The sequence below is a fragment of the Littorina saxatilis genome, linkage group LG8, assembly GCF_037325665.1.
Source record: "Littorina saxatilis isolate snail1 linkage group LG8, US_GU_Lsax_2.0, whole genome shotgun sequence".
NCBI lineage: Eukaryota > Metazoa > Mollusca > Gastropoda > Littorinimorpha > Littorinidae > Littorina > Littorina saxatilis.
Window position 1 is genome coordinate 9,634,688 of NC_090252.1, and position 26,289 is coordinate 9,660,976.

At 43.1% G+C, this 26,289-nt stretch overlaps 1 protein-coding gene across 2 annotated transcripts in view; it reads left to right on the forward strand.

Moving 5' to 3' along the window:
- Positions 1 to 26,289, forward strand: part of LOC138972737 (multidrug resistance-associated protein 1-like) — a 58,325-nt gene that overhangs the window by 31,156 nt on the left and 880 nt on the right. Inside the window, exons 21-33 of one of the 2 annotated variants that reach the window (XM_070345406.1) lie at positions 183 to 221; positions 6,959 to 6,976; positions 13,953 to 14,027; positions 14,288 to 14,519; positions 16,269 to 16,480; positions 17,689 to 17,787; positions 18,480 to 18,679; positions 19,112 to 19,235; positions 19,388 to 19,489; positions 19,806 to 19,952; positions 22,990 to 23,148; positions 23,769 to 23,935; positions 25,002 to 25,196. In XM_070345406.1, coding sequence (XP_070201507.1) covers positions 183 to 221; positions 6,959 to 6,976; positions 13,953 to 14,027; positions 14,288 to 14,519; positions 16,269 to 16,480; positions 17,689 to 17,787; positions 18,480 to 18,679; positions 19,112 to 19,235; positions 19,388 to 19,489; positions 19,806 to 19,952; positions 22,990 to 23,148; positions 23,769 to 23,935; positions 25,002 to 25,196 — 1,769 coding nt within the window. The remainder of the gene's footprint in view (positions 1 to 182; positions 222 to 6,958; positions 6,977 to 13,952; positions 14,028 to 14,287; positions 14,520 to 16,268; positions 16,481 to 17,688; positions 17,788 to 18,479; positions 18,680 to 19,111; positions 19,236 to 19,387; positions 19,490 to 19,805; positions 19,953 to 22,989; positions 23,149 to 23,768; positions 23,936 to 25,001; positions 25,197 to 26,289) is intronic. The other variant, XM_070345404.1, reaches the window with a different exon arrangement.

Below are 26,289 nucleotides of genomic sequence, written 5' to 3' on the forward strand. Positions count from 1 at the left end.
TACGCGACTTGTTTAATTTGAGGTAATCGATAATAGCGTGGCATGAAATACAATTTTGCGAAAACCCGGTGAAAACATATCGCTCCAATGAATGCTGTCCATCATGTGCGAGGTCGGGAAAAGTGTTACACGTATCGCATGAAAACAAAGAGTGTACAGATAAAACTGAAAAGGAATTAAAGCGGAGAAGTCGGCAACTCAGTCAAACCACCTCTAATAAAGTGACAAATAGTACTAAACTATCGACTACTAAGATTCATTTGATTTTGTAACCAAGAATTTAGTTTTTGTTTTTGACGGCGCCATCAATTTAAAAGAAATGCATCTTTTCTGGTTCACATTTAAATTTAAAAAAAATTAAAAACCTACCTTTCTTGTTTTTTGATTCACATTTAGATAGTCAGCATTATATCATTTACATTTAACGTATACTGCATCCCGGTATCAGCATGCTTATTATACAATAAAATAAAAACAGCGCTAGCATACCATGAACATAATTAATTTCCTTGTAAATCTGTTTTGCTTCTTTCTTTATTTATTTATTTGTGTGGGGTGTTTTTTTGCGTCTTTATTTTGGGGAGAGTGTTTTATTGTTCCTCAAAAGCACTTTGGTCAATATCCCTTTAACTTTGAACTACCGTTCAGTTTGAGGACAGAATGCAATTCTTTTATTTTTGGACAACAACACTGTTGGGGTTGATGTACAAAATTGATGGTTGACTGATCAAAAGATCAAAATATTGTGTGCGATATCTGTTCCTTTAAACCTTTCGTTTAACCAGCAGGTGACATATGGCATGGCACGGCCCCCGTTTGACCACCCAGGCTCTCCCTCGCCCACTTTGTCCCCGCAAGTTTTTTTGCTACCTTTTCTATATGCACTGTCAATAACATTTTTTGAGGCGAATTTGTCGTTTGCTTGCAAAAAAAAAGATAGTTAATTATCAGATCAGCTTTGTAAAGGAGATACTAAAAACCGCACATAATTATTCAAAAAAAGTCTGATGCGTGGCGACAACTGCCGCTCCGACTGAAGGGCTATTTACTGAAAAGGAAGGTGGGGGGGGGGGGGGGGGTCCTGGGGAGAGGTGGAGGGGTGGTGGGCAAAATGAGACAGAGCCGATACGATTACGATGTGGAGGGGGGGGGGCAGCAAATGTTCGCATGCACATGGTGGTCAGTAACTTTAGTAACACAAATCGACGTTTGATTTTAATCCCACACAGATGTGTTAATTTTTCTTTTGTTATTTTCTTTTTTCTGTCAAAATGTATAAATGAAAAACGTGACAGGCTGGATACAATTTATCTGAGTGAAACGTTATTTCTTTCAGGGTCCGCATTGGTTTCTAAAAAAACAATAGTGTTTAGAATTCAAATCAGAAACGAAGAAAATATCATAACCCCGCAATATAACAGTGTCACAGAATCGTGAAACAATTCCGTGAAAACATTCTCTCAATGCTGACAATGTCTTGGTGCGTGGTTCTCACATGTGGTGTCCAGTTGTCCATCTTAGCTAATTTAAATTCCGCGTGTGATGTTTTAAGTGGGCCTATTGGGACGAAGCTGAGTAGATTCGGGATGCGAAAATCAGCAGATTATACGATTTTATGATCCGCGGCAGAGACTATCAAGTGCTCTTGCGTACATACAAGAACCAGTCGGTCGGATCGAGTCCAGGTGTGATTTTCGCGTTCTACTTACAGTCGTTTTATCTCAGCTGATAACTCCTTGCCAAATGGTGGCAAAAACGCTCAATGGAAAGTGACATCGCATGCGTTGGGAAGACCGTGGGAAAATATTGAGACCTCAGAATAGGGTCCTACGATTGACCAAAGCAAAAATAATACGACAACACATCATAGTGTGTGTGTGTTTCTGCACGCGGTCTGTTTCTCATAAGACACGCAATAAGCACACCCTGGTCGTAAGGGAAAATAGCCTAACATGGACAACTGCCTGATATGGACCACCTCCTGTTCTGACAAACTAACGGTGCTATAGGTCTCAAAACAATTTCATTCTTTGGATAACTTGCATTATATATATGCGATATAAACATTTGTAACCACACAATAAGCTAAGCTTATATTAAATGTGGTTATAAATATGTACATCTAGATAGGAATTATTATTTCACGTTATGTCAAGGTCAGAGAATCGCTTATCCCCTTGTTATAAATGTAAGACAGACAAGATACAATTTTTACCAAAAAAAGAGGAAAAGATACAGCAAAAGAATCAGAGGATGTGACAGAGGACGGGAAGAGAGTTAATTTTATTTTTCAGCAAGCAAGGGGGGGGGGGGGGGGGTGTCAGAGAGACGATTACTGTTACAGACTTGCCAATTCAATGTTCCTGCAGCAGCAATAATTTCATCCAAAATGTTGTCCAAACTAATTAAGCTTAGATTACTCATAATTTATGAATACAAAGAAAAACCTTCAAGAAAGATTCACTCAAACTTGATTAAATCCCCAGATGAAGCATCCGTCGCGTCGCACATATGGAAACATGCGTTCTTTGATATTACTGTTGCGATCGGTTTTGACGCTGCCGCCACCTCGCCGCAACTATCGTGCTGCCATCGCGTCGCGATATGGAAACACAGCTTAAGACTATGCATATAATACTGCTGGTTTTCTCTTCATTCTTCTCAAAATGTCGGTCTCTGTCTGTCTGTCCCTGTTTGTGTGTCTCTCTATCTCTATCTCGCACTAATTCTGTCGGTCGGTCCGTCTCTCTGTCTGTCTCTCTGTATTTCTAGCTCTGTCTCTCTTTTTGTCTTTTTATATTTAGTCAAGTTTTGACTAAATATTTTAACATCGAGGGGGAATCGAAACGAGGGTCGTGGTGTATGTGTGTCTGTCTGTGCGTGTGTGTGTGTGTGTGTGTGTGTGTGTGTGTGTGTGTGTAGAGCGATTCAGACTAAACTACTGGACCGATCTTTATGAAATTTGACATGAGAGTTCCTGGGTATGAAATCCCCGAACGTTTTTTTCATTTTTTTGATAAATGTCTTTGATGACGTCATATCCGGCTTTTCGTGAAAGTTGAGGCGGCACTGTCACGCCCTCATTTTTCAACCAAATTGGTTGAAATTTTGGTCAAGTAATCTTCGACGAAGCCCGGACTTCGGTATTGCATTTCAGCTTGGTGACTTAAAAATTAATTAATGACTTTGGTCATTAAAAATCTGAAAATTGTAAAAAAAAATAAAAATTTATAAAACGATCCAAATTTACGTTTATCTTATTCTCCATCATTTGCTGATTCCAAAAACATATAAATATGTTATATTCGGATTAAAAACAAGCTCTGAAAATTAAATATATAAAAATTATTATCAAAATTAAATTGTCGAAATCAATTTAAAAACACTTTCATCTTATTCCTTGTCGGTTCCTGATTCCAAAAACATATAGATATGATATGTTTGGATTAAAAACACGCTCAGAAAGTTAAAACAAAGAGAGGTACAGAAACGCGTGCTATCCTTCTTAGCGCAACTACTACCCCGCTCTTCTTGTCAATTTCACTGCCTTTGCCATGAGCGGTGGACTGACGATGCTACGAGTATACGGTCTTGCTGAAAAATGGCATTGCGTTCAGTTTCATTCTGTGAGTTCGACAGCTACTTGACTAAATATTGTATTTTCGCCTTACGCGACTTGTTCTTACTCTCTCAGTTTATTAAAACAAAACAAAAACAAGTCGCGTAAGGCGAAAATACAACATTTAGTCAAGTAGCTGTCGAACTCACAGAATGAAACTGAACGCAATGCAACGCAGCAAGACCGTATACTCGTAGCATCGCCAGCCACCGCTCACGGCAAAGGCAGTGAAATTGACAAGAAGAGCGGGGTATTCGTTGCGCTGAGAAGGATAGCACGCTTTTCTGTACCTCTATTCGTTTTAACTTTGTGAGCGTGTTTTTAATCCAAACATATCATATCTATACGTTTTTGGAATCAAGAACCGATAAGGAATAAGATGAAAGTGTTTTTAAATTGATTTGGAAAATTTAATTTTGATACTAATTTTTATATTTTTAATTTTCAGAGCTTGTTTTTAATCCAAATATAACATATTGATATGTTTTTGGAATCAGCAAATAATGGAGAATAAGATGAACGTAAATGTGGATCGTTTTATAATTTTTTTTTTTTTTACATTTTTCTGATTTTTAATGACCAAAGTCATTAATTAATTTTTAATTTAATTAAGCCACCAAGCTGAAATGTAATACCGAAGTCCGGGCTTTGTCGAACATTACTTGACCAAAATTTCAACCAATTTGGTTGAAAAATGAGGGCGTGACAGTGCCGCCTCAACTTTCACGAAAAGCCGGATATGACGTCATCAAAGACATTTATCAAAAAAATGAAAAAAACGTTCGGGGATATCATACCCAGGAACTCTCCTGTCAAATTTCACAAAGATCGGTACAGTAGTTTAGTCTGAATCACTCTACACACACACACAGACACACACACACACACACACACACACACACACATCCCTGCCTGTATGGCTGTTCTTCTCTCTCTCTTAGGTTACTCTCACGGATTATGCAAAAAAGAAATATGCACGGCTGCTTCACACTTTTCTTGTTTTCTCTCTATTCTCAACCTTTGGTGTCTGTCTGCGTGTCTGTGTGTCTGTCTGTCTGTTTGTTTGTTTGTCTGTCTGTCTCTCTCTCTCTCTCTCTCTCTGTCTGTCTCTGTCTCTCTCCCCTTCTCTCTCTCCCCATCTCTCTCTCGCCATCTCTCTCTCTTTTTCGCTCTTTTCATCTCTCTCTCTCTCTCTCTCTCCCCTTCTCTCTCTCCCCATCTCTCTCTCGCCATCTCTCTCTCTTTTTCGCTCTCTTCATCTCTCTCTCTCTCTCTCTCTCTCTCTCTCTCTCTCTCTCTCTCTCTCTCTCTCTCTCTCTCTCTCTTACAGTCAGCATAATTTATTACAAATGATGATTTATTCCTGGCAAATTTCGACCAAATGATTATCGAAGATGGTTATGCAAATAAGATGCAACAACGGAAAACAGACGAAATTAAACAGAGACCCCAAGCCCGTGACAGACAGACAGACAGACAGACAGACAGACAGACAGACAGACAGACAGACAGACAGACACAGAGACTGAGACAGAGACAGACAGACTAGACAAGCCGACAAACAAAAAAACAACATGAAAAGACACATGTAGGTGACGATGCTGATCCCAATACCGATGCCGATGTCGATGATGATGATGATGATGATGATGATGATGATGATGATGATGATGATGATGATGATATATCTCTTTATTTTTCTCTCTTGGAGAGTTTGCTGCGTGATAGCCTCTAACCCTATTCATTGTATAACAACGTTAAATCATCATCGTCATCTCTCTCTCCCGTTCTCTCTCTCGACCCCCCCCCCCTCTCTCTCTCTCTCTCTCTCTCTCTCTCTCTCTCTCTCTCTCTCTCTCTCTCTCTCTCTCTCTCTCTCTCTCTCTCTCTCTCTCTCTCTTACACACTTTCTCTTTCCTACTCTCTCTCTGTTTTGTTCTCCTTTCTCTGTCAGATTTGTTTTAAACAAACACGTAGGAAAGAAATCTGCAGAGCTGTTGCAATTGTGTCTTTTATCTCTATCTCTTTCTATGATTTTTTTCCGGTTTTTGACTGTGTGCCTATCTGTCTGTCTTCCTCTCTCTCGCAGGTTACTGTCTGTCCGTATGTCTGTCCGTCTGTTTGTCCGTCTCTCTCACTCTGTCTCTGTCTTTCTCTCTTATTTAATTACCCCAACTCTCACTCTCTCTCTCTCTACAATTACAATTTTTGTATTAAACATGCCCCTCTCCTCTTTATTGGTATAATGTACACAAACCCTTTTCGAATGAAGGGACTTACAAACCAACCACTACATGTATTTAGATGTGTGATGATCTTGGCAATGTCTTGCTTGTTTGATTGATTTTCTTTAAAATGTAATGTATGGATTAGAGCATGATGTTGAGAAAGTGCAAGCTGCACTATACCACTTAATTCACATCAATCAACTCGCAATTTACCTCAATGTAATGCATTGTGTGTACATATGTATAATGTGTTTTCACTTTAGTTATCTGTTAAAATGTAGAATTTTAGTTATCTATATTCTAATTTTTAGCTTGTATCTTTTATTTCATTTTTTTAGTTAGTCCCTCTTTAGGGCGAGGGCTGGATGTAAAAAAGCAGACCACTGCTTAATCTGCTACCCTCGTTAAATAAAGAATTGTCATTGTCATTGTCTCTCTCTCTCTCTCTCTCTCTTTCTCTCTCTCTCTCTCTCTCTCTCTCTCTCTCTCTCTCTCTCTCTCTCTCTCTCTCTCTCTGTCCCTCCGGCAGCACACATTTTTCGCTCCAGCAATTTACTTGAACAAGTGAAGAAAATGCCTGTCGTTGGACTACCAACTGCTGTGGAAGCTACCTTGACAGGCCTGCCAGCTGACCACTATGTCAAGTACTGGAAAGTCACCGGAGAAGGAGAAGGAGCCACAGTCACACTTCAACTGCTCAGCACAGAGAACCAACAGGCCGCCATTTGCCGAGCTAGTCAACGCAACGTAAACAAAACCCCTTCGCAGCTCAGACGTGACAGACAATGATCCCAACAATTTAACAGCAAAGAGGTATGCGTTTCTTCTGTTGATACAGCTGATCGATCATCTGCGAAATCATGCCAGCACAACATCAGGCATAATTCACACAAACACGTACGACAAAGTTCCCGACGTTAGGCACAAACAGAAAATGAGACTACACGCCGGCGAACGCATTGACAGCGAGGCAAGCTGTGTTGTGAACATTGAAGCACGTGAATCACGGAGCCACATTCCATCCAAGCTGACGGAACCTGCCTTGCAGCAATCCGTTGACTCCACATGCGTGGCCACTGACAGTGACAAGGACAGATATTTTACGTCAGAGAGTGATACAGAGGAACCAGTGGAAAAGCAGTTGACTAAAGCTGAAAAGGATGCTTTGGAAAGGGAGTACAGTCTAGGGGAAGTAAAAGCACTTGCTTTAGAAATTACTACGAACCCCAGAACACGAAAGAAAGTGATTAGAATGGTGTACAATGCTTCATCCAAACAGCTGCTTGCAAAATCAGATGACTTCATGTTCACCTACGATTGTACCAAAGCTGAAACATTGTACTGGACGTTATTCAGGGACAAAGCAGACATGAGTTATGATGAATCAGAACGACTGGCATTTATTGAGGAGCCTGCGGATGTGCGACGAACACTGTACCTTATTGAGATAAATCATATCGCCAAGGATTTGCATGCACTGGTTACACTTCTCAGAGCCTACCTTCAGACTTGAACTTTGATCGCTGTTGTATCACATTTACGTATCATTACATGCTGCTTCTCTTGCAAAACTCGTAAAGCACTACTACTATATTTTGCAGCTGATACTGGTAAAACGTTAATACTCTATGATTGTATTAAAACATTATTGTACATAATGCACTGGAAACATTTTCAAACATAATGTGGTTAACTTCTATTTCACCTCAATGAGCGAGGGCGGGATGAAAAAAAAAAGTAGTTTAGCATTTCCTATTCTGTTACAGTGTTAAGATAAAGATCAATTCAATTCAATTTAATTCAATTCAATTCAATACAATCATCTCTCCCTCATTCTCGTTCTCATAAATAGGACTCAAACCATACCGGCACGGTGGCCTAGTGGTAAGGCGTCCGCCCCGTGATCGGGAGGTCGTGGGTTCGAAACCCGGCCGGGTCATACCTAAGACTTTAAAATTGGCAATCTAGTGGCTGCTCCGCCTGGCGTCTGGCATTATGGGGTTAGTGCTAGGACTGGTTGGTCCGGTGTCAGAATAATGTGACTGGGTAAGACATGAAGCCTGTGCTGCGACTTCTGTCTTGTGTGTGGCGCACGTTATATGTCAAAGCAGCACCGCCCTGATATGGCCCTATCGCTCTGCGGTTTTTGGACGTCCCCATTTCACTGCTGTACAGCAAACATCGTCCCCAAATACCTGTGTCTGTGTGTCACCGACTTAGTTGCTCTGCAGAGTGTGTGTGTGTGTGTGTAATACTGCCTTGCTGCAGAGTTTGTGTTATACCGCTTTGCTCTGCTGAGTGTGTTTGTGTTAATTACGGTCTGTCTGTCTGTATATTCTTTTGTCTGTCCGTCTGTCACTCAAGGGTAAGGGGGTGTCCTTAACCTCTCCTTTGTTGTCTCGGTCTGTCTCTCTGTCTCTGTCTATCTGTCTCTGTCGCTCTTTCTGACTCTCTCCCTCTCAGCGGAGATCAAAGCCAATGAAAAACACACATCTCTGAAGCAGTTTTAGCTTGTGCCTCCAAATGACTGCTGTACAACAACCAGACCCCATCTGACTGCTGTTTGGGAAACAGTCCCCAATTCACTGCTGTACACCATTTACGTATCATTACATGCTGTTTCTCTTTCGAAACTTGTAAAGCACTACTTCTATTTTGCAGCTGATACTGGTAAAATGTTAATACACTATGATTGTATTGAAACATTATTGTACATAAAGCACTGGGAACATTTTCAAACATAATGTGGTTAACTTCTATTTCAACTCAATGGGCGAGGGCGGGATGAAAAAAAAACATTTTAGCATTTCTTGTTCTGTTACAGTGTTAAGAGAAAGATAAATTCAATTCAATTTAATTCAATTCAATTTAATACAATTCTCTCTCCCTCATTCTCATAAATCAGACTCAAACCATCCGTTGTCAGGGTCGTGAATGCTAGCTACTGACTGGATTGGAAATACTCTTATGTCGCCTAGCGCCATATGTAACTGATGAAACCATTCATAGCACAGCGCAGAGCTATCGGTTTTTGGACGTCCCCATTTCACTGCTGTACAGCAAACATCGTCCCCAAATAACTGTGTCTGTGTGTCACCGACTTAGTTGCTCTGCAGAGTCTGTGTGTGTAATACTGCCTTGCTCTGCTGAGTTTGTGTGTTATACCGCTTTGCTCTGCTGAGTGTGTGTGTTTGTGTTAATTACGGTCTGTCTGTATATTCTTTTGTCTGTCCGTCTGTCACTCAAGGGTAAACCGGCACGATTAGCCTAGTGGTAAGGCGTCCGCCCCGTGATCGGGAGGTCGTGGGTTTGAACCTCGGCCGGTGTCACGATTTCATCTTTCGCCTGTGTACATATTTCCCCCTCGATATTTACTCGAGACCGAAATGTTGTTTCCTGGTAAAATTAAGAAGAGAAATTATTTATGGACGAAAAGCATGTCAGTTTCTTGCATGTGAAAAAAATTGGTTGTGAAATTAAATAGATTTCACTCCCAAAATCGAATTCTTCGAAAACGTGTACCGAGTGGTTACGTCCCTTGAGTAAGAAGGGAAACATTTTAGGATGAATCAAATTTCTAAGTTAAATAAAATAATTGGTTGGACAAATTTGGCCCCATGAATGTAAGGTACACAAGGTCGCTCATCAGTACTTTCGAAGGGTGTTTTTTTTGTTCAGTGTAGAGTTTATACTAGATCAACGAGGCCGAAAATCGAAATATCAACACGGCGAAAGATGAAAACGTCACACCGGGTCATACATAAGACTTTAAAATTGGAAATCTAGTGGCTGATCCACATCCCATTTTGGTGCAATCCCATTTTGCCGCCGTCCCATTTTTTTCCCCATCCCATTTTCGCGACATTTCACAAGCCAAGCGTCATTTTATAAAATTTATAATTTTGGATGATTAATGAGATGAGGATGATTATAATGATGATGCTATGGATTTCCAATTTGGATTGAGACTACGTGACAGGGCATTTTACTAACATGTCATAACAATAGCGCGACATCCCATTTTGACACCATATCCCATTTGGCCGCCATGCCGTTTCACCGTATTCCATTTATCCCCCATCCCATTGTCGCGACATTTCACAAGCCAAGCGTCATTTTACTACCGTGTCATAACAATAGCACGTCATCCCATTTTGACACCATCCCATTTGGCCGCCATCACATTTTTTATTTATTCTTCTTGCCAAGCCTCACTATACTACTATACTGCGTTATTCAACTAGGAAGACATTCCGTTTACGCCAAATTCCATTTTTGCCACAATCCAAAATGTCGCGAAATAGAGATGGCGGCAAAATGGGATGACGGCAAAACGGCATGGCGACAAAATGGAATGTGGCGCTAGTGGTTTGACACGGTGGTAAAATGACACATGGCCTATGAAATGTCGCAAAAATGGGATGGGGGCAAAATGGGATAACGGCGAAACGGGATTGCGCCAAAATGGGAAGTGGAGCTAATGGTACATGACATGGTGGTAAAATGACACTTGGCCTGTAAAATGTCGCAAAAATGGGATGGGGGCGAAATGGGCTAACGGCCAAACGGGATTGCGCCAAAATGGGATGTGGGGCTATTGGTACATGATATGGTGGTAAAATGACACTAGGCCTGAGAAATGTCGCCAAAATGGGATGGGGGCGAATTGGGATAACGGCGAAACAGGACTAATAGATCCCTTGACTTGGGGTAGTGCGACTCTGTCACTGCTAGCTTTCCACTCGGAGGAAGCGACCGGAATTTCCCAACGATGGGACATCCTAGTAATGAATTTATTTTTTTTTTAATTCCTAAAATTAACAGAGTCGCGCTACCCCAAAAGTCAAGGAATTTCGTGTTTGTCCCTTGACTTTGGAGATGACAAGAAAATATCGGGCGCAAAAACGTGATTTGTAAAATTTTTCACAACATATGTCGCCTAGCGCCATGTATGTGATGAAACCATTCATATAGCTCTGCGGGAGCTCTGCACTTTTGGACGTCCCCATTTCACTGCTGTACAGCAAACATCGTCCCCAAATACCTGTTTGTTTCTAAAAAATCACGCTGGAGGTTGCATTTTATGTAATAACCTCCTGAAATGAGTTTTGACACTTTAGAATGGCATGTAAAATGACACATGGCCTATGAAATGTCGCAAAAATGGGATGGGGGCAAAATGGGATAACGGCCAAACGGGATTGCGCCAAAATGGGACGTGGAGCTAATGGTACATGACATGGTGGTAAAATGACACTTGGCCTGTAAAATGTCGCAAAAATGGGATGGGGGCGAAATGGGCTAACGGCCAAACGGGATTGCGCCAAAATGGGACGTGGAGCTAATGGTACATGACATGGTGGTAAAATGACACTTGGCCTGTAAAATGTCGCAAAAATGGGATGGGGGCGGATTGGGTTAACGGCGAAACGGGATTGCGCCAAAATGGGACGTGGAGCTAATGGTACATGATATGATGGTAAAATTACACTTGGCCTGAGAAATGTCGCCAAAATGGTATGGGGGCGAATTGGGATAACGGCGAAACAGGACTAATAGATCCCTTGACTTGGGGTAGTGCGACTCTGTCACTGCTAGCTTTCCACTCGGAGGAAGCGACCGGAATTTCCCAACGATTGGGCATCCTGGTAATGAATTTTTTTTTTTTTTTAATTCTTAAAATTAACAGAGTCGCGCTACCCCAAAAGTCAAGGAATTTCGTGTTTGTCCCTTGACTTTGGAGATGACAAGAAAATATCGGGCGCAAAAACGTGATTTGTAAAATTTTTCACAACATATGTCGCCTAGCGCCATGTATGTGATGAAACCATTCATATAGCTCTGCGGGAGCTCTGCACTTTTGGACGTCCCCATTTTACTGCTGTACAGCAAACATCGTCCCCAAATACCTGTTTGTTTCTAAAAAATCACGCTGGAGGTTGCATTTTATGTAATAACCTCCTGAAATGAGTTTTGACACTTTAGAATGGCATGTAAAATGACACATGGCCTATGAAATGTCGCAAAAATGGGATGGGGGCAAAATGGGATAACGGCCAAACGGGATTGCGTCAAAATGGGACGTGGAGCTAATGGTACATGACATGGTGGTAAAATGACACTTGGCCTGTAAAATGTCGCAAAAATGGGATGGGGGCGAAATGGGCTAACGGCGAAACGGGATTGCGCCAAAATGGGATGTGGAGCTAATGGTACATGATATGGTGGTAAAATGACACTTGGCCTGAGAAATGTCGCCAAAATGGGATGGGGGCGAATTGGGATAACGGCGAAACAGGACTAATAGATCCCTTGACTTGGGGTAGTGCGACTCTGTCACTGCTAGCTTTCCACTCGGAGGAAGCGACCGGAATTTCCCAACAATGGGACATCCTAGTAATGATTTTTTTTTTTTTTAATTCTTAAAATTAACAGAGTCGCGCTACCCCAAAAGTCAAGGAATTTCGTGTTTGTCCCTTGACTTTGGAGATGACAAGAAAATATCGGGCGCAAAAACGTGATTTGTAAAATTTTTCACAACATATGTCGCCTAGCGCCATGTATGTGATGAAACCATTCATATAGCTCTGCGGGAGCTCTGCACTTTTGGACGTCCCCATTTCACTGCTGTACAGCAAACATCGTCCCCAAATACCTGTTTGTTTCTAAAAAATCACGCTGGAGGTTGCATTTTATGTAATAACCTCCTGAAATGAGTTTTGACACTTTAGAATGGCATTTAACGCTCATTAAAGTTTTAACAAACTTTCTAACACCTAAAACATTCATAGCACCGATAACGTAATTCTAGCTCTGCACTTTGTGTACACATACGTCCCCATTTCACTGCTGTACAGCAAACATCGTCCCCAAATGTCTGTTTTTCTAAAAATCACGCTGGAGGTTGCATTTTATGTAATAACCTCCTGAAATGAGTTTTCACACTTTAAAATGGCATTTAACGCTCATTGAAGTTTTAAGAAACTTTCTAACACTTAAAACAAAAGAGACCCCAAATGCCTGTGTTTTGAGCAAGATGGCATTTTGATACACAGCCGACCCCAAATGACTGTAAAACCACCTATGTGTGTGTGTGTGTGTGTATGTGTGTGTATGTGTTTGTGTGTGTGTGTGTTTTGGGTTTGGGTGGGTGTGCGTGCGTGTGTGTGTGTCTGTGTGCGTGAGTATGTGCGTTGGAGGTGATGACTGGAGCCGGGAGTCTGCGTGGTAGTTTGTGGTGAAATTGTTAAAAAGATCACACCATGTTGCTGGAACTCATATAGTGTGTACTATTTTCTCAGTGCGCTTTAAAATTGTTTCTCTCTCGGTATCAAGGTCCTAAGAACTGTGCTTACGAAGTACCGGCTACGGCAATTGAAGGCATTTAGATAATTTCAAAATGTTTCAGATAAATAGGCACAAGAACACTCATTTTACAAGGTACCCTTTGAGGCAATGATTTGAAGCATTGAAGAACATGCCGCGTGCATGCTGCTTGATGTAGTACATTATACTATGTTGTCTTACCACATGATTTTAATGGCGGGCCTGTTCTTGCTATTATATTGATATTTTTGTTATTGTTGAAAGAATAACAGAATACAACCCCCCCCTCCCCCACTGGTTCGGCGTTAGTGCATCCCCCTTACGAGGTCTTCATGACGTTTTCTATTCATCAATTTACTTGCACCTAGCATATATTGAGAACGTTGAAGAGGCAATAATCAATGAATTGTCAGAATGTATTCCAAACGAGTGTGGTCAGTTATGTATCTATCCATCCGTAGATGCCTTTCATTTGTTTCATGAATGTTAATACTGACTTTTTGAGTGGTAAATGTTGAAGGATGAAAGAAAATATATTGTGAGTGGACGGATGCATGTTATTCATTAAAAGCCCCACAATGATGTGCTTGGCAAAAAAAAAAAGAGAAAAAAGAGAGAGAGAAAAAAAAAGGCAATAATCAGTAAGCTATTTTGCGTTCTCAGTGTTCTTAGATTTTGTGCAATTTTGTTTTTTTTTTACTCTTGGCAGACTACGAAAGAGGACTAGATCACGCAAGGACAGCCAGAAATCGCTTGAGAGTTCTCTCAAAGCAGACAAGGAGGCACTGGAAAAATCTGTTGCTGCCAAGGACAAGGAAAGACTGACTGAAGAAGAGAAAGCAGAATCAGGCAGAGTAAGCAAATTCTTTCTGTTTGTCGGTCCGTTTTTCTGTGTCTGTCTGTGTTCTTTATCCGTCTCTCTGTCTCTACTTTTCTGTAACTGACTATCTGTCCGTCGGTTTCTCTCTCTCTCTCTCTCTCTCTCTCTCTCTCTCTCTCTCTCTCTCTCTCTCTCTCTCTCTCTCCATACTTTAACTGGCAGCGTCATATTTATGAGTTTGGTGAACCAAAAGGTTCTGGGTAAATGTTAAACTATTGTTTTTTGTTGGTCCAGGTGAAACTGTCAGTGTTCATGGCGTACTTCAGAGCGATAGGCCTGGGAGTGACGGGGATCATCTTCTTGCTGTACATCGTGTACCAAGGCCTCAGCGTGTTCTCTAGCATCTGGCTGTCCCAGTGGACAGACGATGACCTCCTGGCCAACATCTCTCTGGCCAACACGTCCGACTACCGCAACACCAACTACAAGTACCTCGGGGTCTATGCTGGGCTCGGCTTGGGACAAGGTGAGTTCTGTCGGGATAGGTCTTCTTCTTCTTGGCGTTCGCAGGTTTTTTTGTGCTGGTTGATTGTGTCATCATTTGCGTAAGTGCGTGTACCCGTGGTTTGTTAGAATGCGCCGTGCGGCCCGGGTCCTCCGTCTTCAGCATTCGGGGTTTTCTGTCGGGGTTACCTCACCCTTAGCTCATGGCCCGTACGTCCTACCCTGAGAGCACAGGGGGGAGGATTTTCCGGGATCCCACCCGGAGCCAGTTTGGTCCGCGGCCGCAAGCGGCTGATCTCCATATCTGAAGACCGTTCCCCTATCCGCCACCCGGGGACGCGCTGGGTTGGGGGTGGTCGCCCCACTGAAAATCCCACACTGGGTTAAGAAAGATCAGCCTGTCCCAGGTTGGGATAGGTGATTTATTTCCTGAATTTGCCCCGTGAAAGTGGCGTTGCACACTAAACGAAGAGAAACTCGATCTTGTCTTGTCACTGCAGCAATCTTGATCCTACTCTTCATCATTGTGTCCGGCTAAAGCATTGTGAGGGCGGCTGAAAAGCTGCACCAATGACTTGCTGTCTAACAGGACGAGATTTGTGTATGATGTATGCTGTTTCTGTTTCAATCAATATGAGGCTTCCATCAATCAATATGAGGCTTATATCGCGCGTATTCCGTGGGTACAGTTCTAAGCGCAGGGATTTATTTATTGTTTTTATTTTTTATTTTTATGCAATCTATATTGAGCACATATTCAAGGCGCAGGGATTTATTTATGCTGTGTGAGATGCATCACACAATACATCACGCATTCACATCGCATATCGGCCAGCAGATCGCAGCCATTTCGGCGCATATCCTACTTTTCACAGCCTAATATTCCAAGTATTTTGGTGGACATTTTTATCTATGCCTATACAATTTTGCCAGGAAAGACCCTTTTGTCAATCGTGGGATCTTTCACGTGCACACCCCAATGTAGTGTACACGAAGGGACCTCGGTTTTTCGTCTCATCCGAAAGACTAGCACTTGAACCCACCACCTAGGTTAGGAAAGGGGGGAGAAAATTGCTAACGCCCTGACCCAGGGTCGAACTCGCAACCTCTCGCTTCCGAGCGCAAGTGCGTTTACCACTCGGCCACCCAGTCCACCCAGTCTGTTTGTCATTGAAACAATCTCGCTCTTAGTGTACATTGACTGTCTGCCATGCACATGGTGTGGGACAGTGCGCTATACCGCACAACGTGATATGTATAAATAGACTAGGGGCCCGGTAGCTCAGTTGGTAGAGCACTCAACATGTGATCCTCGGGTCAGGGGTTCCAATTGTGGCCAGGACAGACACGGGCCAACTGTATGTGCAGACTCGGAGACGGTATCCATGGTATTGATATCCCCCCCCCCCCCCCCCTGTTTGTTTGTTTGTTTGTTTGCTTAACGCCCAGCCGACCACGAAGGGCCATATCAGGGCGGAACAATTTTGATAATTCTGCCAAAAGTGCAGGTGGCTGATAGCGCGACCCTCGTTGCAGCTAGCTTTCCACTGGGAGGAAGCGACACGAGTTTCCCAGCGATGGGATAAAATTACGGTAACGAAAATGAAAACAAACAAATGAGATAAAAAAAAATAAAAAAAATTACGTATTCTTTCTTTCTTTATTTGATGTTTAACGTCGTTTTCAACCACGAAGGTTATATCGCGACGGGAATTTACGTATGCTAAACTGCTCTACTGCAACATGTTTTCATGTGTTTATATCACTGCAGCAATGTCGGCCCTGCTGTTCAACGTGCTGTCCAGCACACGTATGGTGGTGGCGGCAGGGACACTGCACCAAAGACTGCTGTCCAACACAATGCGTGCCCCCATGAGTTTCTACGACACCACGCCGTCCGGTCGCATTGTCAACCGTTTCTCCAGTGACGTGGCCATTGTCGACAACACTCTGCCTGCCACCATCAAGAACGCTCTGACTCAGGTTTGCACACACACATTTCACTGTGGAACATACAGGGGGAGGGGGGGAGGGAGGGGGAGAGGGAGGGGAGGGGAGCGGAGCGGGAGTCCGTACAGGCGAAATACAGGTGCGGGCACTTTTGGGATGGGAGACAATTGGACAGTGCGATGGGGGTCAAATTCAGTATTATGTGGGGGCCTTTCCTGGGGAACATCCCCATCCCTGTGGTTAAATGGATGAAAGTCGCTAGTTCATTTCAATACCCCCCGCGGGTTAGGGGGAAGAATTTACCCGATGCTCCCCAGCATGTCGTAAGAGGCGACTAACGGATTCTGTTTCTCCTTTTACCCTTGTTAAGTGTTTCTTGTATAGAATATAGTCAATGTTTGTAAAGATTTTAGTTTTCCTTTTCATTACTTTATTGTCCCATCGCTGGGAAATTCGGGTCGCTTCCTCCCAGTGGAAAGCTAGCAGCAACGGAGTCGCGCTACCCAGGTGTCTGAGTGTTTAGGTGTATTCAGCCACCTGCACTTATGGCAGAATGACCAAGGTCTTTTACGTGCCATTGTGATGACACATTGTGTTTAACGTCGTCAAGCATAGTCAAGCAGTATGTACGAAATGTTAAGTCCTTTGTACTGGAAACTTGCATTCTCCCAGTAAGGTCATATATTGTACTACGTTGCAAGCCCCTGGAGCAATTTTTTGATTAGTGCTTTTGTGAACAAGAAACAATTAACAAGTGGCTCTATCCCATTCCCCCCCCCCCCCCCCTTTCCCCGTCGCGATATAACCTTGAAGGGTTGAAAACGACGTTAAACACCAAATAAAGAAAGAAAGAAAGAAAGAAAGTTCATTTCAATGCTTGTTGTTTCTCAGGTGCCAGGAGACTGGATCCGCACAACTCTCACTGACTCTATGCACATGTCGTATGCACTTAAAGCGCTTACTTCCCTTTGGTTTCTCAGATCAGGTTTGCTGTGCTTGCGTTTTGAGGCTGCCAGTCAGTTTGATAAATGATCTTCGGGTGTTGCTTGAGAAAAAAAGGGAAGTCCGTGTAGGGGTGGGAGTTACTACGTACAAACGCCGCAGAATCAACTTAGGAGCAGTCCTGGGTAGGTACATGTTTAGGAAATCGTTTGTGCCGTTGTGCACGCGCTAACGCGTAGGTGCTTGTGTGCGTATTGCAGTTATTAAACTAAGTTTTATTTCGATTTTGAATGTTTCAGCTGTTCGGTGTGTTGAGTACGTTCATCGTGATCTGCTACGGCACACCCATCTTCGTGGCGGTCATCGTGCCTCTGGGCGTGTTCTACTACCTTGTGCAGGTCAGTGTTTGGTGTCTACATTGTTCTTACTTTGTTCCCTATTGTATTTGTTTCTTTGTTTCCCATTGTAATGTTTTCTTTGTATTCCCCAAAGTATTTTGTATTTTGTTGCCTACTTCATTTTTCCTTCGTTCCCAATTTATTTTCTCTCAGTTTATTCACCCATAATATTGTTATGAACTTTGTTCTCCATTTTATTTTTACTTTGTTCAAAGTTTTCTTCTTTGCTTTCAAATTGTTATACTTTTTCCCCCCTTTTGTTTTCACTTTTCCACTTTAATTTCTCCATTATATATTACTTTGTTCACCACTATTTTTTTAAACTTTGTTCCCTATTATATTGTAAGGCAAGGTGTTTCCAATTATATCGTTAACTGTTTGAGGGGAGGCCAATGAGAAGGAGGAGGAGGGGGGGATAACTGCTCCGGACCGTTTGGTGGCAGTTCCTCGGGCCATTTCTTCTAAAAGAGGAGGTGGGAGGGACAGTAGGGGAACAGTACTGAACTGGGAACCAGTTTGGGGTGGACCAGGAATTTGAACTCGCCCAATACGATTTTTACTGACCTCGGGCAGGCGGACGGGCGGGTTTTAAAGGCAATTCCTGCAATACTCTATTAATAAATGAAACAAAAAACGGTCTTGTCTTGTCTTGTCCTGTTTCGCCATATCTTTTTTTGGTCTACCCTTTCCAGAGGTTTTACATCCCCACCTCGCGGCAGCTGAAGCGACTGGAGTCCACGACACGGTCCCCGATCTTCAACCATTTCAGCGAGACCATCACCGGCGCAGCGTCCATCAGAGCCTACAAGGCGCAGGCTCGCTTCCTGCAGGAGAACAGGGATAAAGTGGACACCAACCTGACCTTCTACTTCTTCGGCATTGCTTCCAACAGGTCAGTTGTTAGTTAGAGGTCAGCCTTTAATGTGGGTTAGGGGTCTTTGTTTTGTTTCATATCAGGGCGGTGCTGCTTTGACATATAACGTGCGCCACACACAAGACAGAAGTCGCAGCACAGGCTTCATGTCTCACCCAGTCACATTTTTCTGACACCGGACCAACCAGTCCTAGCGCTAACCCCATAATGCCAGACGCCAGGCGGAGCAGCCACTAGATTGCCAATTTTAAAGTCTTAGGTATGACCCGGCCGGGGTTCGAACCAACGACCACCCGATCACGGGGCGGACGCCTTACCACTACTAACGGCCTTTAAAATGGACTAACAATATAAGAGACAAGACAGAAAAAAAATCTAGAAATGTTGCTGTGACTTTGTGTTTGTGCTGGAGACAGGAATCATAACAACATGTTCTGTTCAACACAATAGATGGCTGGGCTTTCGTCTGCAGTTTATCGGGAACTTCGTGGTACTAGCAGCCGCCATGTTTGCTGTGGTGACCCCTGACCTGGAGGGGGGACTGGTCGGCCTGTCCGTCTCCTATGCCATGCAGGTAGGTTGGCTTTGTTAATAAATGTTCTGTGTGTGTGTGTGTGTGTGTGCGAGCGCTGACCTGAAAATGGTCAAATAAAACTAACTATGCCCTACCTTTTGTCACTTGACTTAACTGTTGTTTGAGCTTGAATGTATCACTCGTGGTTTCAGATCACGGCCTCTCTGAACTGGATGGTGCGTATGGCCAGTGACCTGGAGACCAACATCGTGTCTGTGGAGAGAATCAAAGAGTACTCTGAAACACCCACAGAGGTACGCTGATTGGCTTCATTCTCTTAAAGTTTGACTGTGGTTGTTAATTGTGTTATTTGTCTGTCTGTGTCTCTCACTTGTGTGTCCGTCTCTCTTTCTTTCTCTCTCTCTTTCTATCTCTCTCTCGTCATGTGTGTGTGTGTGTGTGTGTGTGTGTGTGTGTGTGTGTGTGTTCGAGCGTACATGCCTGCCTACATGCGTGCATAGGCGTGTGCATGTGTATGCGTTAGAGCGCGCGCTGCACTATATGCTTCGAACTTCCTCAGAAGCCATAACGAATTCTACTCGTAATTCAAATAATTATTTATTTCAACAGGCTCGTTGGATCATTCCGGGTAGACGACCCCCTCCTGGCTGGCCTGACACGGGTAGCGTGCAATTTCTCCAGTATTCCACCCGTTACAGACCCGGCTTGGACCTCGTTCTCAAGGACATTTCTTGTGAATTCAGTGGAGGGGAGAAGGTCAGTGAATGCATATTGATTGATTGATTTATTAAGTTGTTAATATTTTATAATTAATTATCTATTCATGTATTGTAATGTGTATGTGTGTTAGTGTGTGTTCCTTTGGCACAGTAACTCCAATTGCCCAATCGATCATTGATGGGTCCTGATTTACTTCTGTTTGTTCTATTGTTTTCTATTTGTTTTGATTTTATTTTTGATGCACGCTTCTTCTGGAACACTGCTTAGTGTGTTGGTTAACGTTCCTGCAGAATTTTCTCAATCGCTGACTATGATGACTTTGACTCGGTGTGCTTGTTGTGTTTGTTCTCGGCAACAAATACGCACCACCACAGCACGCACGGTAACCAAACTATTCGTCGCAAGTTTTAAATACCTCTTTCACGTACAAGTATGGTGCAGATTTAAATTAAAATAGTTAAATGTCGGTAAAATATGGTAGACCGGTGGGTGATTGCGTTCTGACAACACACGAACTGTTGGTTAATTGGTCACCAAAAGCTTTGTATGGTAGTCTTGGTAACTGTGTCTTACCTAAACCTTTACAAAGGTTGTTTGTCTCCTAAAGACCCCCCGCAGGTTAGGGGGAAGAATTTACCCGATGCTCCCAGCATGTCGTAAGAGGCGACTAACGGATTCTGTTTCTCCTTTTACCCTTGTTAAGTGTTTCTTGTATAGAATATAGTCAATGTTTGTAAAGATTTTAGTCAAGCAGTATGTAAGAAATGTTAAGGCCAACAAAAAAAAATTGTCTGTTTCTGGTAACATGGCTAAACAAGAAGAGCAAACGCTCGATCGAGTCACTTTCGCAGTTCTGAATATTATATGAGGCATCAGATGGACAGGAAGAAATTGCTATTCACAACACAATGAGTCACGTTCACATAAAATTTGAGCCCGGTCACTTTTATAGTTTCCGAGAAAAGCCCAACGTTAAGTTGTGTGTTGCTGAACAGAAAAGGCTAGTTATCTCCCTTGTTTTTCTGATAACGTTCGTAAAAGGCTACAGATGTAAATACTTTGATGTAAAGAATAATCCTACAAAGTTATTCACAACACAATGAGTCACGTTCACATAAAATTTGAGCCCGGTCACTTTTATAGTTTCCGAGAAAAGCCCAACGTTAAGTTGTGTGTTGCCGAACAGAAAAGGCTAGTTATCTCCCTTGTTTTTCTGATAACGTTCGTAAAAGGCTACAGATGTAAATACTTTGATGTAAAGAATAATCCTACAAAGTTTCAATCACATCCGATGAACTTTGTCAAAGATATAAAATGTCTAATTTTTCCTTTGACGCTGACCTGTGACCTTGAAAAAGGTCAAAGGTCAACGAAACCATCGTTAAAGTGTAGAGGTCATTGGAGGTCACGACTAAACAAAATATGAGCCCGATCGCTTTGATAGTTTCCGAGAAAAGTCCAACGTTAAGGTGGTGTCTACGGACGGCCGGCCGGACAGACTAACACTGACCGATTACATAGAGTCACATTTTCTCAAGTGACTCAAAAAAATAGGGTCGGTAGGTAGGGATTTTTTTATTTTTTTATTTTGTTTACCCCAAATGTAGACCAATAAAACTAACTTTAAAAATCGCGCAAAGAGACTGGATTCACTATACATAGAGACAAGACACTCAACACATTTACAAATCGTCAGCGGACTCGTTTTCACACGTTTTTGGCTCACGTAAGTGTAGCCTATGCGATGGTAAACTTTGTCTGTCTGTGCGTGCGTGCGTGCGTGCGTATGTATGTGCGTCTGTGCGTGTGTATGTCTGTGGTAGAAACTCTAACATTTGAAGACGTCACATTACATTGACGTCACATTATGACGTAAGAGGGTCACGCGAATGAAGTACTGAAAGTCTCGGTCATTATTATTTTGAGCGCGCCGAGACTAGTTGGCAGTCGTGTCCTTGACCTTGTAAGTAGACAGACAGATCTAGATCAAGTGTCTCGCTTTCTTGCACAGTTTCACCTATGCTCTTTCTGTGTGTGTGTGTGTGTGTGTGTGTGTGTGTGTGTGTGTGTGTGTGTGTGTGTGTGTGTGTGTGTGACGGAGTGATTGAGTTTGTGTTACTGTTTGTCGATTTCTTACGTGAGCCTTGATGGCTTCGCCTCTTGTTGTTGTTCATTTTCTCACCCTGTCCTTTACCACCAAAAAATTTTTTTGAGTTTGGAAAAAAAAAGTTTAGGGTCGGCGCCGAAATTTAGGGTCGGTCGGGTGACCAGAAACAGACAATTTTTTTTTTTGCCTAAGTCCTTTGTACTGGAAACTTGCATTCTCCCAGTAAGGTAATATGTTGTACTACGTTGCAAGCCCTTGGAGCATTTTTTTTTATTAGTGCTTTTGTGAACAAGAAACAATTGACAAGTGGCTCTATCCCATCACCCCTTTCCCTCCGTCGCGATATAACCTTGAACGGTTGAAAACGACGTTAAACACCAAATAAATAAAGAAAGAAAGTCTAAAGCCTCGTTGACAGTCACACTGTATCAACTGTGTCTCAGCTGACCATTTACAATGTATCTTAATTTTCTTATGATTCGTTCATTGGCTAAATGACTATTTTTACCACGCCATTTGGGCAGCCATACGCCGCTTTCGGGGGATGCATGCTTGGTATTTTCGTGTTTCTATAACCCACCGAACTCTCACATGGATTACAGGATCTTTTCCGAGTGCACTTGGTCTTGTGCTTGCATGTACACACGAAGGGGGGTAAGGCACGAGATGGTCTGCGCATTAGCTGACCTGGGAGATTGGAAATATCTCCCCCCTTAACCCAGCAGGCGCAGCCGAAATTCCAACCCACGACCTTCCGTTTGGGAGGCCGGCTATTTATCCACCAGGCCATTACGCCCGTCTGGGTGTTTGTTATTCATCCGAAGCCTTTTTTCCCCCCAGAGTCAAACTGTGTCAACTGAGTCTCTGCTGAACCTTTACCACGTGTGTGTTTGTAAGTCCTCGAAACCTTGATTTGAGCCACTCTGTCCCACCTGAACCTTTACCACGTGTGTCTCTGTTCAACAGATAGGTATCGTGGGGCGGACAGGAGCGGGCAAGTCATCCATGACGCTGGCGTTGTTCCGCTTGATTGAAGCCGCCAGCGGTTCCATCGTGATCGACAGGCAGCGAGTTGGGAGCATGGGACTGCACGACTTGAGGTCTCGCATCACCATCCTGCCACAGGTAGGTCTCGCGCTGATCAGTGCTGATAGTTTTAGTGGCGTTGCAACCCACAACGAACCATACTGGTAGTGTGACAAGAGTTAATATGGCGGTTATTGTTGATTTAAACAGTGGTCAAAGCCATCTGTCATTGATGCAGTATGTGATAAACCACTCAGGAATTTACAAAAGAAAAAACTGTCAGTGCTGTAGGCACATACAAATGATAACTTTGGGAGGGGGGGGAGGGGCAGACATAAACGGTGGTTAAAGCTGTGGCACTGGTAGCAGAAATGGCAACAGTGTTGGAAGAAAGGTTGGTAGTGATGATGATGACGATGCTGCTGACGATCATGGTGTTGATGACGACAACGACGATGATGATGATGATGACGATGATGATAATACTGACTATGACGATGATGGTGGACACTAAATGGGCAACGTTGACTTACCATCATGACAACGACGACAACGATGATGATGATGATGATGATGATGATAATACCGACTACGACGGTGATGGTGGACACTAAATGGGCAACGTCGACTTACCATCATGTATTCCCAAACTACCACACATGTATCGGACCGTATTAGAAAGAGGCGGGGGTAGGTTCACAGTAGTTCTCTCTTTCCAGGACCCCGTGTTGTTCTCCGGCTCGCTACGCATGAACCTTGACCCGTTCGAGCAGTACAGCGACCACCAGGTGTGGCAGGCACTGAAGCACGCTCACCTCTACAAGTTCGTCTCCGACACGCCTCAGCAGCTGCTCTACGAGTGTGGGGAGGGCGGTGACAACCTCAGGCAAGACTGAGTAAAACATTTTGTCGCCCGTTTCCCCATAAGAAAATAGTTAAAAATACGAAATGACTGAATTTTATAATAATATGGGCCCGACTGAGGTTTGATTTACCACTTAGACACATGTGGGGCAATTATTGTCGTGAATGCAGTTGCTTCAACTATGGTTTGAGAGCTTAAGTGTTGAATTCTGCAGTTGAAGCACTCACGTCTTGCTGTAGAGAGATTTGAAAGAAACCACATAAACTCGATGAAACTTGCGACGAAAGCAGTACGAAAACAACGTTCAGGTTTTTTTTCAACCAAAGGAAAATACTCAGCAGATGAATAGGTGGTGTTTTTAATTTATCATTGATATGTGGGTTCCTGCTTTCACGGATGCAACTTGGCCTGGCAAGTAATGACCACCTCAACTTCTGATCGTGTTGTGATCAAGACCCGTGTAAATTAAGTGAATTACCCCCCCCCCCCCCCCCCACACCCAGTAATATCGCACTTCAGTAGCAAATCCAACCTTAATTTTCTTGTTAATGAAATTTGTCAGAATGACGGACTTATTACAAGTTGATTCGGCAGGTCGCTTAAGTACAGTGATGCCGATTGCTGTCCTTTGAGATATTGGAACTGAATATTGAAGTATCTAAAAATAATGAAGGAATTGGAAAGATGCCAACGTGAAGAAAACAGAATGATTCCTACCTACCCTTCTTCTTCTTCGTCCATGGGCTGAAACTCCCATGTAACCTAGTGTTGTTGCATGAGTGGGTTTTTACGTGTATGGCTGTTTATACCCCGCCATTAAGGCAGCCATACACCGCTTGCAAGGGATGCATGCTTGGCATGTTCGTGTTTCTATAACCAATCGAACTCCAACATGGGTAATACGATCTTTTCCGTGCGCACTTGATTTTGTGCTTGCGTGTACACTCAAAGGGGGTAAGGCATTAGCAGGTCTGCACATACGTTGACCTGGGTAATGGGATAAATCTCCACCCTTAACCCACCAGGCGCGGCCTTGATTCAAACCCACGACCTTTATTGCTAATGATTCTTGGTGTTCTAATAACAGTGTGGGCCAGAGACAGCTGGTGTGTCTAGCTCGCTCCTTGCTGCGGAAGACAAAGATCCTGGTGCTGGACGAGGCCACGGCGGCGGTTGACATGGAAACGGACGAGCTGATTCAGAACACCATCAGGACCGAGTTCAGCGACTGCACCGTCATCACCATTGCCCACCGTCTCAACACCATCATGGACTACGACAGGTACTGGGCACTCTGAGTCAGTTTAAACTCCTAATTGTCTTTTACAGGTATTTCATTTTTCGTTTGACACGTCGGCTTTGCGAGGATCCTTGGAGGTCGGGTGAACGAAACGCAAAAGCATGTTGTTTCAAGATAACGTTTCATCGTTCCTTTTTTCATTCAGATAACATTTTTTTGAAGTATTGCGAGTCAAAGGTAAGGACTGACTATCATTTGCTGTACAAAACAAAACAAACAAAAAACTGACACTGAGGACTATTTCGTAATCACGCGTCTACTTTAGACCCTCCACCCTTACCCTAAAAAGTATCCTACCAAATCTCCCTCCTCCAAGCTTATAAATGCAAATCTTGAGTTTTGTCTGTGTATTTCAGGATTGTGGCGATGGTGATTTGTGACCCTCCACCACGAAATGAGTCGCATGTCACCTCGCGCGGTTCTGCGCTAGGCTTAATATAAGTCCGGGGAGTGTCTGGTAACAGTGTGAGGGTCACCTTAGTCACAGGCTTATAACTCAAACAGTGTTCGCTCTTTTCTAAAACGGTTTTCACCACTGGATAGAGTATAAAAAAACTCTTTAGGAAAATGTAAAAATATGAAAATCATGCAAAGGTGACATGCGACTCATACCGTCGTGGAGGGTCACATTTTGCCACATCTGTCTTCTCCAGGCTTGTAAATGCAAAGGTTGTGACTGCCTGTCTTTGTTCTTCAGGAGTGGTTCTGACAAATCTGTATTTTACAGGATAGTGTATGCACAGGTTGTGGCTGTCTTTGTATTGGAAGAGTGATGGTGACTGTGGATCTGCTCAATCTGTTTTTATCAGGCTTGTGGATGCAAATCTGACGGCTGTCTTTGTACTTCAGTATTGTGGTTAATGTTGTTCTGTACAATGTATTTCAGGATTGTGGTAACTGTGGTTCTGCTGAATGCGTTTCAGGATCGCGGTGACTGGTTCTGCCTAATGTATTTCAGGGTTTTAGTGCCTATGGTTCTGCCCAATTTATTTCAGGATTGTGGTGACTGATTCTGCCCAATCTGTCTTCCCCAGGCGTGTGAATGCAAAGGCTATGGTTATCCTTGTTCTTCAGG